We start from the raw sequence: 17823 nt of genomic DNA, 5'->3' as shown, positions 1-17823 counted from the left end.
TCACTTGAGCGTCGGTGACGCTCAAGCAGCTTTGTAGTTAGTCAGGTTACACAAGGTTGCACTTACACCCTGTATTCACATTAAGGTATTCAGTGTATTTCAATGGTATAAGGTTTTAACATAAAGGTATAGTGTTGTGAGCGTCTGCATCGCTGGTGACCTCCTCGTGGTCTCGAGCGTATGCTACGCCATAGCGAATCATTCCCCTAGACATAGCCAATAACGTGTCCTGTGATCACTGGGCCGTGAGCGAACGTGACGCTTGAGCGTCTCGCCTACGGCTGAGCGATCGCTACGCCAATAGCGTACCATTACGGTACTTCTTAAGCAAACAGCGTACAGTGTTCTTAGCTTCATAAAGGGTTGTTTATACGACAAGGAATTTAGCATTGTCAATACTCAAGGAAGTAAGACCATGCGGGTTGGAGAAGTATCACCAGGGTACTGTGCGCATATCATACAGCCTGATACGTGTACTGAACAGATGAGAGAGTTAGGGATAGGATTTTTCACTTGGAAGGTTTGCAATATGGTAATGTCATATTCTGTCCCATATGTTCTCCCTGATGATGCTTATTTCATATGTGGGAGAAAGGCGTATAAGTGGCTTGCCCCAAACTCAGAGCGACTGTGTTACATTGGAAGAGTGTTGCCAGAGGTCATGACCATAACCCATGATAAGATGAAAGACGTTCACCGCAGTGCTCAAGCTCCTTATACTCATACTCATTATGAACACATCGTTAAGAGACACCTTATAGATAGGTACATCCATGCGCTAGCGAACCTGATAGATAATATCACTGAGATGTATGACGACACCTTCAGGTACACAGGAAGGGAGTTACAAGCTTACAAAACGGAACTGATCCAGCACAGGATGGTCCTCAATTATATCACAGCCATGACGGGTGAGTACTGTGTCACATTGGCAACTCAGTATGGTGTGAAGTGCTGCACGTATATTACAAACAGCACTGATGACCCAACCGAGGTCATAGATCAAAAGATGGACGATATCTTGCAGTTGAAGTGGGAGTTCCGAAGGAGACACAACCTTACCCTGACTGCTGTGAGTAATGAACTGACCGGCTGGGTCTCATGGTTGAACCCACACAATTGGTTCTCAGGTTTAGGAGAATGGGCTCAAAATGTTATTATGAGTGTAGGAAAGTTTCTCCTTTGTATCCTGGGAGTCGTCATAATTATTGGCTTGATATTTAGGTGTGTTCAAATTTTAACGCGGCGCAAGCGCAGTACAAAAGTGATGAGTTTAAGGAGCTGGGGCATTGGTACAGCAGCAGATTTAATTTATGATCCATCTATAGAAACGATGTTGTGATAAGGATTACAAATGAATTCCACGGCCCGTTTCTTTTACCCGTTTTTCCTGTGTTTCTCCCTCAGCAAAAATACACCCATCTGGAAGAGACTTCGATCAACACCCAAGAATGATTACGCAAATGTTATGTGAATGTATTGTACATATGTGTCTCATCTTCATCTCTACAACCTTCAGGTAGTGACACACATAGTCGACAGTTGATATCCACATATTAGCATTCACATATGTTCCCCCTCCATGTATCATCAACTAAATGTGCACCCCATTTGTTGGAACAAGAAGCCAAAAAGAGCTCGGTAGTGTTTGTTGGCCCACTTACAGACCCTTAATACGTGATGAGAAGGATTTAATGTATACTTCGCAATACCTCGAAGCTTATTTAGAACATATACGGCACGATGATACATGCCCCTCAGACATGGAATCATACATACATGCTTTTTACTATCCCACTAGGTCATACATTTCCTACCTACCACTCTCCCCCGACCATCCAAAACTTCTGTAGATATTGTGTAGATATTTTTCTGTTTAGTGATTAGATAGTGGCAGTTATTGGTGACTGCTCAACATTTCGCTGATAGAAAGCACAGCCTGGCTAGTCTTAAATACATGATCATCGATCATCTCCCTGAGTTTAAACGTGGTGGTGATAGAAACAAACAGTTACTTATCATGGAAGCAAGATGGATTGTCCGGCTGGACACTGTTGCCCCACGGGGCTTAAATGAAAAAATTTGTTGGAACAGCCTTACTTGATATTATATGCATCTGTTGTGTTTACAATGTTTCTTCTTCTCTGATATATGTGATTGTTAATTCACAATCAGCCTTTAGAGGTTTTGAATTGGGTAATTATAATTAATATGTGTTTTATGATATAATACATATGTACTGGGATCTAAATGTTGTCCCTGCTGTCCTGTGCTTATGGTGGGTTGCATGATTCCCTGCTTTTTACACACTGTTCCAGTGTTGTTTTTAACCTTTTTGTTATTGTTTTTATGGGTGACGCACGTGGGCCACGCCCACAGCTCTGACGACGGCGTGACATGGGCCGTACAACTCAAGGATGCGGCTGCATCTTGGGTTGCTATGGTAACCGTGACCGTTGCCATGACCGCGTTGGGACGTGGCCTAGCCATGCCCCCAGCTCTGACGACGACGTGATGCTGGCCGTTCAGCTCAATGACGCGGCTGCGTCTTGGGCTCCTATGGTAACCGCTACCATTGTCATGACGGCGGCAGGGCGCGGCCGGGGCGTACATGTGGATGACGTCTTTGGCATGCGTCCTGCTGTGCTGGCGGGCTGGTGCGGCAGCACAGGTGTCAGTAGTATTGTCATTTACTGGTCTTTATAAGGGTGGTAAGTTGCTGTTATATGTATGTTCACCATTACTCGTGTATGTGATTTCTGTACATCCTGATGACGGTGTTCTACACCGAAACGTTGATGTAATCTTTGGAACTTTCTTTCATTGGAATACAATATGTTTGTTGCAAAATCCTATGAGTGCCGTCCCTCTTCTTGGAACTATCTAATCATGGCCACCCCATGATAGGACTGGATCACCAAGGTATTTGTGTCTTTTTTCGAGTGCCGATATACATGGTTTTATATATATATATATATATATATACACACACACACGCACATAAATACATGCATAAATACATACATAAGTGTGTGTGTGTGTGTGTGTGTGTGTGTGTGTGTGGGGGGGGTTCTGGAGTTACAGCAGAAAAATGCCGGTATAGAAATAAAAAGGGGCTTATTCTGAGTATGCGACCCTCGAATATTAACTGTAAAGTGTTGAGTGGCCCCCCAGCTGAAATAATTGCCCGCCCCTGCTTTAGTCACACTGGTCATGAAAAGTCAATAAGTTTCGTTTGACATGATCTCCACCCAGTCAATCCATGCTGTTTGGGATCCTGTAAATTGTTGGATTTGAGATAATCTACAACTCTTTCTTTTAAGAGTTTTTCCATCAATTTCCCTACTACTGATGTAAGACTCACTGGTTGGTAGTTGCTTGCCTCCTCTTGCATCGCCTTTTGTGAAGTGGAACTACGTTCGCTTTTTTCTAGTTCTCTGGAACTACTCCTGTAGCTAGTGACTGGTTGTATAATTCTGTTAATGGTGCTACCAGCACCCCTTTAAGGTCTCTTAGTATCCTTGTATGCGTCACAATCCTGGCTGAATTTCTTATGTTCTGTGACTTACCTCAGCATATTCTGCAAACATGCATCTGCTTCACATACTAACTGCAGTCTTGATTACTTACTGATTAGCAGCTGAGTAGGAATTCCTCTGTGTGAGTAATTGCCAACAACCAGTGTTCAGCAACTAGGCTGGCAGTAAAGTCTGAACATGCTGTTCCTGCTACTATAGCTCTCTCAGCATAATGTGTATAAATTCTAGTGTGTCTATTAGAAACATAGAATTTGACGGCAGATAAGAACCACTTGGCCCATCGAGTCTGCCCCTTTTTTTTATCCTTTAGGTAATCTCAACCCTTTTTGAACCTTAAGTCTTTGTAAGGATATTCCTATGCCTATCCCAAGCATTCATGCTGTCTGCTTCCTAGTGTTTGGGCCTACTAGGTCTCAATCAGGGACGTGCGGTGAGCTAAATTGCTCAGGAAGCACTTGCTTGCACCAGAGCCAGATTTACACACAATATATGAGCCAAAGGGTACATGAGGGCATTATACACAGGTGCAGCAGTATAAACTCCTGAAAATTTTGTGAGTTTTGATTAGAGATGTGCTGAAAAGATAAGAAGGTGAGGCACTACCTCACCTGCCATAGACCTTTTTGCTCCACAGTTTTGGCTATACAAATGATTAGAATAATGTTAAGAAGATATTTCAAACATATTCTTTGTATTTTTCATATACTTTATATAGTAAAAACTGCAGCAATAACGTTAGTATGACAGGAAAGGCTCTGCCTCACCTGCCTCACCCCACCGCACGTCACTGGTCTCAATCCACATCAGAGCCTAAGTCTGGAGTACTGCTGTGATAGGTCCTGATCCCCTGACTGCAGTACAGCCAATCATGTGACTGAGCTTCCCTTCACCACCTGATTCCATTCAGCCTATCCCAGTTAACTCAGGGGTTTATCTTCCAGCCTCTGGCTCTCAGAAATTGTCAGTACAACAGTCTCTATCCAGGAAGTAACAGCTTGTGCTGGGCACCTTCATTTCAGTGACTTTGTATAAGCCAGTCCATCCTGATCCCACTCTGGCCTCCATTGTTATATGGACTTTGTCTTTCTTCAATGCAACCAGTGTTAATATTCCAGATCAAGCCCAGTGAGCACTCCAGTACATTATGGTTCCATTCCGGATGCTATTATATTTGAAATGTGTTATTGTTCAATGCTATCTGTTTTAATATTCCGGATCAAGCCCGGTGAACACTCCAATCCATTCAGGTTCCATTCTGGATGCTATTATATTTGAACTGTGTAATTCTTCAATGCTATCAGTGTTAATATTCCGGATCAAGCCCAGTGAGCACTCCAGTCTGTACCAAATGCTATTATATTTGAACTGTCTTTCTTCAATACTACCAGTGTTAATATTCTGGATCAAAGCCGGTCATTACTTCAGCCCGTTCCAGTTCCATTCCGGATATTATTGTTATTTGAACTTTGTCTTTTTCAGTCCAATCCGGTTCCATTCTGGTCATCATTTCTGTGGCTAACCTGGTATCTTTTGTCAGCATACAGTATTTGCAGTGAATCATGGATGTTATTCTTTAATAAAAGCTTCATTTATTATCATATTTACCTCCTGGGTTTGTCACTGCTAAAGCACCAAGAATTCTTTCAAGTGCATGCGCCATATCTGGTTAAAGCCTCCTCAATTCATTTATACTCCCTCTGTGTCTGCTCCAACCACAAACGCCTGTCCAAACCAAACCAAACCCAACCCTCAGGCGTGACAGCACTGTATGTATCCCATCTGGCCCCATTGATTTATCCACTTTCAGCTTTGAGAGTTCTGTTAGGACCTTCTCTGTAAATGTACTTGTTACATTTTCCTGAATATCCCTGCAACCTAACTGTGGCCCCTTCACCTAGCTTTCAGCAGTGAATAATTATTAAGGTGATCTGCTATTACATTGTCTCCCTCAACAAGACTCCCAGGGGTATATGCAATTGCGGTCGAATTCCCGAAAATGTCGAAAAATGGGACATTTTCGCCCCAAAAAAATATTCGACAATGCAATTCAGTACTTTTCGACAAAAAAACGGACTTTCCAAATTCGACTTTTTGAAATTTGACATTTGTCAAATTCGACATTTCTGCAATGGTACAAATGCGGCAAATCGACAAAAGTATATTCAATTGAAGTTTGTAAATTCGACAAGAGTGCTTTTAGACAGTAAATTCGTAATTTTCAATCCGCCACACTTTGCTGGCGGAATCTAATAAAAAAATTTAAAAACGTTTTTTTTTAGTGTTTTTTTATTGGTAATAGCAAATTTATTTATATTAGAAGGGATTAGGTACTTGGTTTGTCTATTTTGGAGGCACAAGTATTATTTATATATTTTTAAAAATATTATTATTATTATTATTATTATTATTATTATTTTTTTTTTTTTTAAATGGAATGTTAAAAATCAGAAAAAAAAATGCGTGGGGGCCCCCCTCCTAAGCATAACCAGCCTCGGGCTCTTCGAGCCGGTCCTGGTTCTAAAAATCTGGGGGGGAAACTGATAGGGGATCCCCCGTATTTTTAAAACCAGCACCGGGCTCTGCGCCTGGTGCTGGTGCAAAAAATACGGGGGACAAAAAGAGTAGGGGTCCCCCGTAGATCCGGACACTGGATTGAGGTGAGTATAATTTTATTCACAGGTACACCGTGGATTCTACTTGGACAAGTGGACAGAGGTCGGCGTGTGAACATAGGTAAGTATGTGTGTGTCGACATGTGTGAAATAAAGTTTTACTCTCACGGTGTGCGTGTCCTGTTTTTATTTGGGTATTTTTTTTCCAGTAGAACTACAGGTACCAGCGGGCCCGTTTTTCTCCCGCATGCTGGTACTTGTGGTTCTCCAAGTACCAGCTTGCGGGGGAGGCTTGCTGGGACTTGTAGTACTACTGGAAAAAACAATATTCTTTCCATTTTCTCAAGGCTATCAGCCCCCCATCCGCAGCCCTTGGATGGGGGGGACAGCCTCGGGCTTCACCCCTGGTCCTTGGGTGGCTGGGGGGGGGACCCCTTGATTGAAGGGGTCCCCACTCCCCCAGGGTACCCCGGCCAGGGGTGACTAGTTGGATATTTAATGCCACGGCTGCAGGGCGCTATATAAAAGTGACCCCCGGCTGTGGCATTATCTGTCCAGCTAGTGGAGCCCGATGCTGGTGTAAAAAATACGGGGGACCCCTACTCTTTTTGTCCCCCGTATTTTTTGCACCAGCATCAGGCGCAGAGCCCGGTGCTGGTTCTAAAAATACGGGGGATCCCCTGTCAGTTTTTCCCCCGTATTTTTAGAACCAGGACCGGCTTGAAGAGCCCGAGGCTGGTTATGCTTTGGAGGGGGGACCCCACGCATTTTTTTTCCGGGTTTTTCACGTTTTTTAAAAATCGGATCAAAATCCGTCAAATCGCCGTTTTTCGACAGCGGGACTGTCGAATCCGTTTTTTATTAAATATGTTGAATTCCGGCACCCACTTGCCGGAATTCGACGGTTGAATTAAAAAACGGGCGAAAAATTGCCGCGATTCGCCGGTAATTGCATATACCCCCCAGTCTCTGTCTTTAAACATATTATTCCTCATCAGGAAAGCTACTTGAGAAAATATCCTGCGGTGAAATGTATCCATTAGATATATTAAGAGATTTCTTTTTAACTGCAAGTATAATCAAAAGCTACATGGAGCAAATAAAGTAATATGCCTGGTCCATATTCACGTAGCAACCACATTTAGTAGAGAGCAATGTTTAGATTCCACTCTGTAGTGATTTTCAGCATTGTAAAGCACAGGCCCTGGCTGCAATATTGCGATTCACTGTGCACTGCATCATTAAGCTCGCAGACCGCCAAATTCGAGAAGGCCTGGTCCACTCTGCCAGAATCCATTGGAGCCTTTTGAAATCCAAAAGTCTCTCGGGCATTCCAGAAAAGTAAATAAGTATTCCTTAGTCTGTTGTATAGGATAGAGTTGCGGGAACGAGATTCTGTTTTTGTGTTCCTAGATTGCAGTGTGGTGTGGTGAGGTCAGTCGCTAGTGAGGTACTGGCTATTATCAGAGCCAGACTTACGCACACACATATATGATTTGGTGGTGAATTTAACTATAAAAATGATTAGAACAACACAAAGATGATATGAATAATACATAGATGATATTTATAAGTTAAAAATATCTTCTTTGTATTATTCTAATCATTTTTATTCTCAAAACTCTGGAGCATGACAGGTGAGGCTTGGCCTCACGGGTATAGTACTCGGGGTCGACACCCATTGGTCGACAGTGACTAGGTCGACACTAGAAATAGGCTGACACGGCCATTAGGTCGACATGAGCGTTTTATGTTTTTTTTGCTGTCGTTTTCTCCGTCAAGTGACCGGGAACCCCAATTAGTGCACCACGTCCCCTTGCACGGTGAGCGAGCTGCGGGCAAGGTGCCTCGCTCCCCTACTGCTGCGCTCGGCACAGTTTACCGTTCCCAATCGTAGTCCACGTGGATTGTAAGGTATGAAAAAGTCCCCCCAAAAAATAAAAATTTGAAAAATATATGTCAACCTCTTTTCATGTTGACCTAATGGCCATGTCGACCTATTTGTAATGTCCACCCAGAGTTCGGATACCGGCCTCACTTACCTACCCTGACTGCACATCACTGCTAGATTGCCAGGTATTCAATTCATGGTAATGGACTGCATTCAACTAGGACTGGGTACAAAAAGAAAAATCTTTCCATCGAATATTGGATCATGTTTACATCATGCAACCTGCTAGTGGGCAATACTACACGTTGGCACTGGGAAGCATCACAACATTCTGGCATTTAAGGCATACCTGATACTGAGCAATGACAAAACTGGTCTAAATAAAATCTGAATTGTATTAAACTTTACTAGATTGTATCTAATAGCTGTAAATTTGCTGATTGGAAATTGACTATTTAATTAGTATGTTCCACTTTATTCTGCAAATCAGGATGCACCAAAATGAGCCGCTGCCCGCCTGTCACTCCGGGGACTCTGGGGGTGATAAAGACCTGATTGCACACAGGCGTTTTTTTGCAGTGCTGCGATCAGGTAGTTGCCGCCTACAGGGGGAGGGGGTAATCGCTGTGCAGGGGTGCGATCGCTTGTGCAGAGAGCTGCACCGTCTCTGGCCAGCTCAGGACTTATTCAGCCACTGCGATGATCCGGCCAGGAGCTGACGTCAGGAATCCTCCCTCCAAACGGCTGGGCACGCCTGCGTTTTTCAGGACACTCCCTAGAAACGGGCAGTTGACACCCACAAACGGCCTCTTCCTGCCAATCTTCTTGCTATTGCCGGTGCGATCGCTTTCTTTGTTAAATCCGTCACTGTCCGCCGAGCCCCGTCGCTGGTGGCCGACACTCCTGTGCATTGCGGAGCATGCGCAGTTCAGACCCGATCGCACCGCTGCAAAAAAGCTAGTGTGCGATCGGGTCTGAATGACCCCCTCTCTCCCCTTCTTTAAAATAACACATGGTGGATACAGTACCTGGAACAGCAAGTGAGGGAAGTCCCTGTTTTTTTATTTTAAATAACGACCATAAAATGAACAAGTGATTAATACCGATAAAAATCCTCTTTTCGGTAAATCAAAACAGAGGACAAACGGCAAGAGAGCAAAAGGCAGTACTTGCGGCTCTGATGTTATGGGTTCAATTCCCACCATGGCCCTAACTGTGTGGAGTTTGTATATTCTCCCTGTACTTGCGTGGGTTTTCCCCGAGACACAAACCAAAAATATAAAGGTAGGTTAATTGGCTCCCAACAAAACTGAACTCTAGCATAAATGGGTGAACATGTGGTAGGGAGTCTAGATTGTAAGATCCACTGTGGCAGGGACTGATTTGAATGGCCACATTTTCTCTGTAAAGAGCTGCAGAATATGTGTGCGCTATATAAATAACTGGTAATAATAATAAAAATAATCTCTCTGATCACCATCCAGCAGCAGCAATAACTCGTGCCAGTTCACAAAACTACCGCTTATACACACAGTAGGTATCCAATGACTGCATTAGTGTCATTACCTTACCACTAACCATGCGCATTGTAGATTCTGTCACCGTTGCTGTACGGACAGGTGTAGCAGGGAGGATCCGGTCTGAAGATCGACACTGTCTAGGTCGACAATGTTTAGGTCGACCACTATAGGTCGACAGCCACTAGGTTGACAGGGTTGGAAGGTCGATAGGGTTTTTTAGGTCGACATGTGCTAGGTCGACAGGTCAAAAGGTCGACATGAGTTTTTCAAAATATTTTCTTTTTTTGAATTTTTTTATACTTAACGATCCACGTGGACTACGATTGGAACGGTAATCTGTGCCGAGCAAAGTGGCACCTTGCCTGAAGCATGGCAAGCGAACACAGTACACTAATTCGGCTTCCCGGTCACTGTACGCAGAAAACGACACAAAACAACAACTCATGTCGACCTAGCACATGTCGACCTAGAAACCCTGTCGACCTAGTGATTGTCGACCTAAATATTGTCGATTTGACTATCCACACCGGTAATAACCAACTGCACTAGTTTATTACCGTAAAATAATACCTTTAGCGCTTCTGTATGCTCATATGATCATCACCCTGTAGTTTATCCATTCCTCCTCCTATCTTTTTTTTTTATTTTACACCCTCGGCCAGTGACCTGTTCACAGTGGATGCGTGACCCGCCACCCTGTCCTAGCGTTAACTTGTGCGTGCGTGGAGGTGGGTAGCGGGGGTATGGGCAGTCTCTCTAGTCACGCCGCTCACGCCCCCCAATTCAGAGTCAGACTCACCTCTCTCGGCTCTCTGGTGGTATCAGACATAGTTACAGGTCACCCGCTGTCATCACCATGTCCGGAGAGTTGGAGTCCCTGGAGGGGTTATTGGAGAAACATATCCCGGCAGAAGAGCTAGGGGAGGTCTGGAGGGTCCTCTATGGGAGGAAACTTAGGTGAGAGAGAGAAACGTTTTGTGTCAGTAAGTATGTGTCCAGCCCTCTGTTTTATAATGAGCATACTTTATATAGAATTCATACATTGAATTTGAGCAGTGTAATCTTGTGCATTATACCAAAGGTGCATGGCTGCAGTATTTTGATTATAGGGCTATTGGCTACTTATAAAGGGGCACCCAAGATTGTTAAGAAATATAACATATTTACTACAATGGCGCTGTTGAAGGTGCTCTGAACCCACAGACTTGTATTAAAGTAACTGTCCCTTGTATTCCCCAGGAGTCTGGATCTACCCACTTGTGCTCTGGATGCTGCCTCTCAGGGAGACTTTGAATTAAAGGGACATATATTTGAGGCTGTTACAGAGCAACTAAGAAATCCTCGGTTAGTCCGGGTGGGATTAATCCAGAATAAAATTCGGTTACCAACTACCAGTCCAGTGAAAGAACAGGTATGTTATTCATCTACATGTATGTTTGCAGCTGCTGTGCTGTGACTGCAGAATGCGCTGTATGTGTGTTGTGTTACAGCAGGGGGGCGGGGCTTGTCATTGAGGAAAGTCCAATGTTCACTATATTGCTGAGTAGGAAGCTGGAATGTGTGTGAGAGGCTGCTTTACACCAATTCACATAAACCATAACCATAACCATACTTGCCCCTCTCCATGAGGGAGAAAATGCTCTGTTCCTGGACTTTCCTGGTAATGTATGATTGCCATCACCTGTGGTGAGCTAGATAATTGATAAGAAAGGTGATTCACCACAGGTGATGGCAATCATACATTACCAGGAAAGTCCAGGAACAGAGCATTTTCTCCCTCATGGAGAGGGTCAGGTAGGCAAGTATGCATAAAACTGTCAACCAGATGGAGGAATTAAATACTAAAGGAACAACATCCTTTTAGTATGCAGCACAGTATAATACATATTTTTACATGTACGTTATTATGAGAGCACTACCAACTCTCATTGCTGATCATTGCACTACTCTCAACTAGTATTGATTCTGTAGACAAAGTGGGGTAAATTTTTACTAAGGTGGGAGTTGTTTTTTTTTAGAACTGGTGCTGTTGCCCATAGCAACCAATCCGATTCTATCTATTATCTTCTAGAAGCAGCTAGATAAATGTAAAGTAGAATCTGATTGGTTGCTATGAGCTACTCCCACCTTAGTTAATTTACTCCAGTGACTGAAGAATGCCATAGTTTAATTACATGCGTCTGCCACAAAGGTGGTTTTAAAATGGCAGTATTGTATCATGTGTGTCATACTTATATCAACAGGTCAGTTCCCTTCACAGGCGCATTGCAGAGATTGTGGATGTAGCAGCCATGTGTGATGTGAAAATTGTCTGTTTCCAGGAGGCATGGAGTGAGTACTGTGGTGATTGAGATGCATGTTCTATAGCCAAGTACCTACCCACATAAAGCCCACAACATCCCACCAGTAGAACCAGTCATTCAGACACATTTCACTGGAACCTTCAACTGAGTGAATTTCAGCATATTATGTAATAGTAATAAGTTGCATTATCATTATTGTGCTTCACAACTCGTATAAACTAGCATAACCCCCTACTTCATTCAAGGAACCAAAACTGACAATGTGTAGCCTCTGTTATGCAACAAGGCTTATAACATGGTCTCCAAATGACAATATAGATCAGAGCTGGCCAAACCGGTCCTGGAGATCTACCAACAGTTAATGTTTTCCAGGCCTCCTGGAGATCTGTAGAATTGTCAGTTAGGAATGAATGCAGCGCATCTTAATTAGTAATGACTACACCTGTGCACCAGCCAGGAGGTCTGGAAAATGTGACCTGTTGGTAGATCTCGAGGACTGGTTTGGCCAGCTCTGATATAGATGTTCCTTTACCTTCTGCTAACTTTAGATCTTGCACATTCTGAGGCTGATGAAGAGCAGAATGATCTCCTGTTTGCAGAGTATATTTTACATGAATTCATACTGCACATTGCCAGAAATGGCTGTTGCACTGTCACACACATTTTTATTGCATCTGCAATTAGGACTGAAGAGCTGAAACTTGCTTATGATGGGACATTGCCACATAGGTGACTTTCAGTGACTGTGTGCAGTGCAGTTACAATTTAATCAGCCTTTCTCTTACGTCCTAGAGGATGCTGGGGTCCACATTAGTACCATGGGGTATAGATGGGTCCACCAGGAGCCATTGGCACTTTAAGAGTTTAAGAGTGTGGGCTGGCTCCTCCCTCTATGCCCCTCCTACCAGACTCAGTTTAGAAAATGTGCCCGGAGGAGCCGGTCACAGCTAGGGGAGCTCTACAGAGCTTTCTAGTAAAGTTTAACTTATACCCCTTTCACATCGCACAAATAACCCGGTATCGACACGGCATATTGCCGTGTCGAAACGGGTCAGTGTGCGATGTGAAAGCTCCTTTGCTGAATTAGCGGGTCGCCTGACCCGGTAATTCAACCCGGTAAAAAAGAAGGGTTATTACCGGGTTGAATACCGGGTCAGGTGCAGTGTGAATGGGAGCCGTTCCGATGCGACACGGCTCCCATTCACAGCATAGGGAGAGGCGGCGCAGGAGATGAGCTCATCTCCCAGCGCCGCCTCCACCCCCGCCCCTGCTGCTGCTGCGCCCCCCCCCCCCCCGCGCTGCTATGGCAACCGACCCGGTATATTGCCGGGTCGGAAAGCCAGCAAAGGAGCGCAAATGCCGGATCCCACCCGGTAAGGACACGTTTCTCTTACCGGGTGGGATCCGGCATTTGCGATCTGAAAGCAGCATTAGAGTTTTTTATTTTACAGGGAGGCTGCTGGCAACAGCCTCCCTGCAGCGAGGGATTAAGGGGGGATCAGTGTCCGCCCTGCGGGGTCTGAGCCACTGTCTCCGCTGACTGGACACTGATCTCCAGAGGGGTCTGATCGTTCTCCGCCACAGGGGACCGCTCGCCCCAGCAGCATGCCGCCAACCCCTTACAGAGCTGAAGAAGTGGTGAGGGAGACACTGACCCCCCCCTAGCAACCAGGGGGCCGGTGTGAAGATGGCGGCAGCGGGGAGGGAGTGCAGTATTAACTGCGCTCCTGGGAAGGCCTAGCGGTACATGGTGCGGCGCTGTGAGGGGCGCCCTGGGCCAGCGCTTACCTCCTACACTGGTCCAGAAGCCAGTCAGGGTCCTCGGATCTCAGCCAGCACTAATTCCTCAGGCCAGTATAATCCATGAAGAGCAGGAAGAAAGCGCCATTAAGGGGGTGGAGCTTCTCCTCAGAGTGGAACAAGCAGCGTTTCAGCGCCATTTTCCTGCCTGCACAGCGCTGAGAGGAAGAACAGGTCCCTCCACAGCAACTCCAGCTATCTATACACGGTACCAGAGGGTTGTAGAAAGGAGGGGAGGCTGTAATTAGACTGTGTGTCCTATTAAGTTGCACAGTCAGCGCTGACAAGGGGGTCTCACTTTGCGAAAAGTGCTGTACTGTGGGTTGGCTCCAATCTGTGTTTCTCTTGCCGTTCTTTGGGGGAAACTCTGTCTGCCCTCACGTGTGTGTGTGTGTGTGTGTGTGTGTGTGTGTGTGTGTGTGTGTGTGTGTGTGTGGAGTGTTTGGTGGTCTCCTTTAGCTATGTCCAGGGACACTGTGTCATATGCTGCAGAGGATTTATCCTCCCAGGATGAACCCATTCCATGTAATCAGGATAGCACTGGTTTAGCACAGATACCAGCAAGGGAGCATGAGTGGTTTTCCTCTATCAAATCTTGGAATTCTCAGATTTCTGATAGGGTTGCAAGTAATTCAAATGGAGCAAAGAGGTTATATCTGCACACTTGAAGATGTAAATGACTTTTTTATATGACAGGTATTTGAAGAACCCCAGTATAAATATCTGTTATAGATCTTATGTCTGGGGGTGCAGCCCTATTACAACTGAAATCGAGGACACAAACAAAGAGAACTGAGAAGTGGTTGCTTAGTTGGGCGCATAAAAAACTTTTCTTAGAAGATATTAATCCATATATTAAAACTTAACATTTATTCCGTTTAATTAAGAAGAGCCCCAATTTACGGGGAACATACAGCAAAAAACAGGTTAAAATAATTGACACATACTAACATATAAGTGAAAAAAGATTGAAATATGTGAATGCAAAGAGGATTAAAAAGCGGTACCTCCACTGTAACTCCTGCAGTGTGTATAATTATGAGTATTGTGCTATCATAACTGAGAGTCCAGTATGTTAATTCACCTCTTCCCCTATACTCTGTCTACTTGTGGTATAGGAGTGTCAGGTTATAATTGTCGCTGTCTAGCCTAAATTGTGAATATTGCTGTTCTCAAATGTAACTTTTTAAAGAGTGTAATAGCTTGTAAACATGTTGCTATAATGGCTCAAGTGCAACATTTGTTGCAATTCTATCCTCAAGGATTAAACAGTTTATGCTCTAGTTCAAATACAACACTGTCTCTCCTATAGTGAACTCTTGTTAGGATTAATCCGTTATATTATAGGTATCGCTGAACTAAATCCGTCTGCTCTCCACCCAATGTATTTATATATAGGGTTAAAAATCCACTACATAAATGTGTGTCCTTTAATCGCTGGAAGATTAAGTATCCAATTAGGATTGACATATAAAATAAAATATGTTATATTTAGAGAGTCAGGAGATAAAATGTGTTATACTCAGAGCGTCAGAGGATATTGTTGCTATCTGATGTAATTGTTTGTATCAGTATATTCATATCATATTCAACATGAGGAAAATCCACTATTTCTGAAAGAGGTAGTGTATATGATTGTTGTTAATTGATTACAACTTTAAATGCACAATAATGCATGTGGTTGCCTTTGGCCCATCAAGCGCAATTGTAATACAGTGTGTTATAACTATTAGAAATGCTTGAGCATATTCCAATTATGGCAGTCAGTGCAGTTATCAGCCGGTTTGCCGTGATTATGAGTATAATACGTTGTAGCAATATAAGCATCTACTCGGCCACAATTATAATTACAAATACTTGAGCAGTTTACAGATGTAGCGGTCAGTGCGGTCATTAGTCGATTTGCCGTGATTAGTATTATAATACGTTATGACGTGTCTAATCAATCACGGTTAGGACAATCAGTACATTCAATAATAAGATCCTATTTATCTGCACCTATATTTGTACTGGCTTATGTGTGGATTGACCACAGACTGACCTTATTAGAGACGGTGCCACACATTTAAATATCGACACTAATTAATGGTGGAATCCACACATAAGCAAGTATTTTAATATTGCTATAATATATTGTATCACAATTGAGAGTAGTGTCTCAGCCAGGTGGAATTCCATCAGCAATCAACGTTGATATTTGAGTTATGGTATTGCCCCTAATAAGCCTAATTTCTGGCCAATTCATGCACAAGCCAGTATAAATATTGGTGTAGATATATGAGATCTTAACACTAAATGTGTCAAATGGTATAATTGTGGCCGGGTAGACGCTTATATTGCTACAACGTATTATACTCATAATCACGGCAAACTGGCTGATGACTGCACTGACTGCCATAATTGGAATATGCTCAAGCATTTCTAATATTGTTATAACACACTGTATTACAATTGCGCTTGATGGGCCAAAGGCAACCACATGCATTGTTGTGCATTTAAAGTTGTAATCAATTAACAACAATCATATACACTACCTCTTTCAGAAATAGTGGATTTTCCTCATGTTGAATATGATATGAATATACTGATACAAACAATTACGTCAGATAGCAACAATATCCTCTGACGCTCTAAGTATAACACATCTTATCTCCTGACTCTCTAAATATAACATATTTTATTTTATATGTCAATCCTAATTGGATACTTAATCTTCCAGCGATTAAAGGACACACATTTATGTAGTGGATTTTTAACCCTATATATAAATACATTGGGTGGAGAGCAGATGGATTTAGTTCAGTGATACCTATAATATAACGGATTAATCCTAACAAGAGTTCACTATAGGAGAGACAGTGTTGTATTTGAACTAGAGCATAAACTGTTTAATCCTTGAGGATAGAATTGCAACAAATGTTGCCCTTGAGCCATTATAGCAACATGTTTACAAGCTATTACACTCTTTAAAAAGTTACATTTGAGAACAGCAATATTCACAATTTAGGCTAGACAGCGACAATTATAACCTGACACTCCTATACCACAAGTAGACAGAGTATAGGGGAAGAGGTGATTTAACATACTGGACTCTCAGTTATGATAGCACAATACTCATAATTATACACACTGCAGGAGTTACAGTGGAGGTACCGCTTTTTAATCCTCTTTGCATTCACATATTTCAATCTTTTTTTCACTTATATGTTAGTATGTGTCAATTATTTTAACCTGTTTTTTGCTGTATGTTCCCCGTAAATTGGGGCTCTTCTTAATTAAATGGAATAAATGTTAAGTTTTAATATATGGATTAATATATTCTAAGAAAAGTTTTTTTATGCGCCCAACTAAGCAACCACTTCTCAGTTCTCTTTGTTTGTGTCCAGGGTTGTAAGTAATGAATCTGCAACCCAGGTATTACAGAGCTCTATGGCAGAATGGCCGGTTTCTAGTACCTCAGGACGCCCCGCTATATACCCCCACAAACGTGCGCTTGTGCATGTCACACAGACCACACGGATAAAGATTCTGACACCACAGACGGTGATGGGGATGTGTTGCAGGGGTCCGCATCTCTTGTTAAAGGGGTGCAATTGTTGATAGAGGCTATCAGGGATGTGTTGAATGTTAATGATACCACACCTGAGCAGGTTGAGGAGGCTTTTTTCACTGAAAATAAAAAAGCCTTGCTAACCTTCCCTGCGTCAAAGGAATTGAATGCTATATTTGAAAAAGCATGGGTAAACCCTGAGAAAAAATTCCAGGTCCCTAAAAGGGTCCAGGTGGCATTTCCTTTCCCTGAGGAGGATAGGAAAAAATTGGAAAACTCGCCAATTGTTGACGCATCTGTGTCCAGACTCTCAAAGAAGGTGGTTTAGCCTGTTCCAGGATCTACCACCTTAAAGGAGCCGGCTGATAGAAAGATTGATAACACGCTTAAATTAATGTACACTGCTTCAGGGGCCATATTACGTTGCAAAGGCAATAGTAAAGTGGTCGGCTACCTTACTTGAGGATTTGGATACGATGGACAGGGATGATGTTGCATTATATTTACGCAATATGCATGACTCAGCAGGTTTTATGGTAGAATCCATGAAAGACCTTGGTTCCATGGCTGCAGGAATATCTTCCATGTCTGTTTCAGCTCGTCGGGGA

General features: G+C 43.2%; 1 protein-coding gene across 2 annotated transcripts in view; it reads left to right on the top strand.

Annotated features, from left to right (window-relative positions):
- The first annotated feature begins 10271 nt into the window (after positions 1 to 10271).
- UPB1 (beta-ureidopropionase 1) overlaps positions 10272 to 17823 on the top strand; it is a 129707-nt gene continuing 122155 nt past the window's right edge. The window contains exons 1-3 of one of the 2 annotated variants that reach the window (XM_063913039.1): positions 10272 to 10519; positions 10802 to 10973; positions 11806 to 11893. In XM_063913039.1, coding sequence (XP_063769109.1) covers positions 10419 to 10519; positions 10802 to 10973; positions 11806 to 11893 — 361 coding nt within the window. In that variant the 5' untranslated portion in view covers positions 10272 to 10418. The remainder of the gene's footprint in view (positions 10520 to 10801; positions 10974 to 11805; positions 11894 to 17823) is intronic. The other variant, XM_063913038.1, reaches the window with a different exon arrangement.

The sequence above is a fragment of the Pseudophryne corroboree genome, chromosome 1 (genome assembly GCF_028390025.1).
Source record: "Pseudophryne corroboree isolate aPseCor3 chromosome 1, aPseCor3.hap2, whole genome shotgun sequence".
Classification (NCBI taxonomy): Eukaryota; Metazoa; Chordata; class Amphibia; order Anura; family Myobatrachidae; genus Pseudophryne; species Pseudophryne corroboree.
Note: the sequence above shows the minus strand (reverse complement) of the source record. Positions and strands in the feature narration are given on the sequence as shown.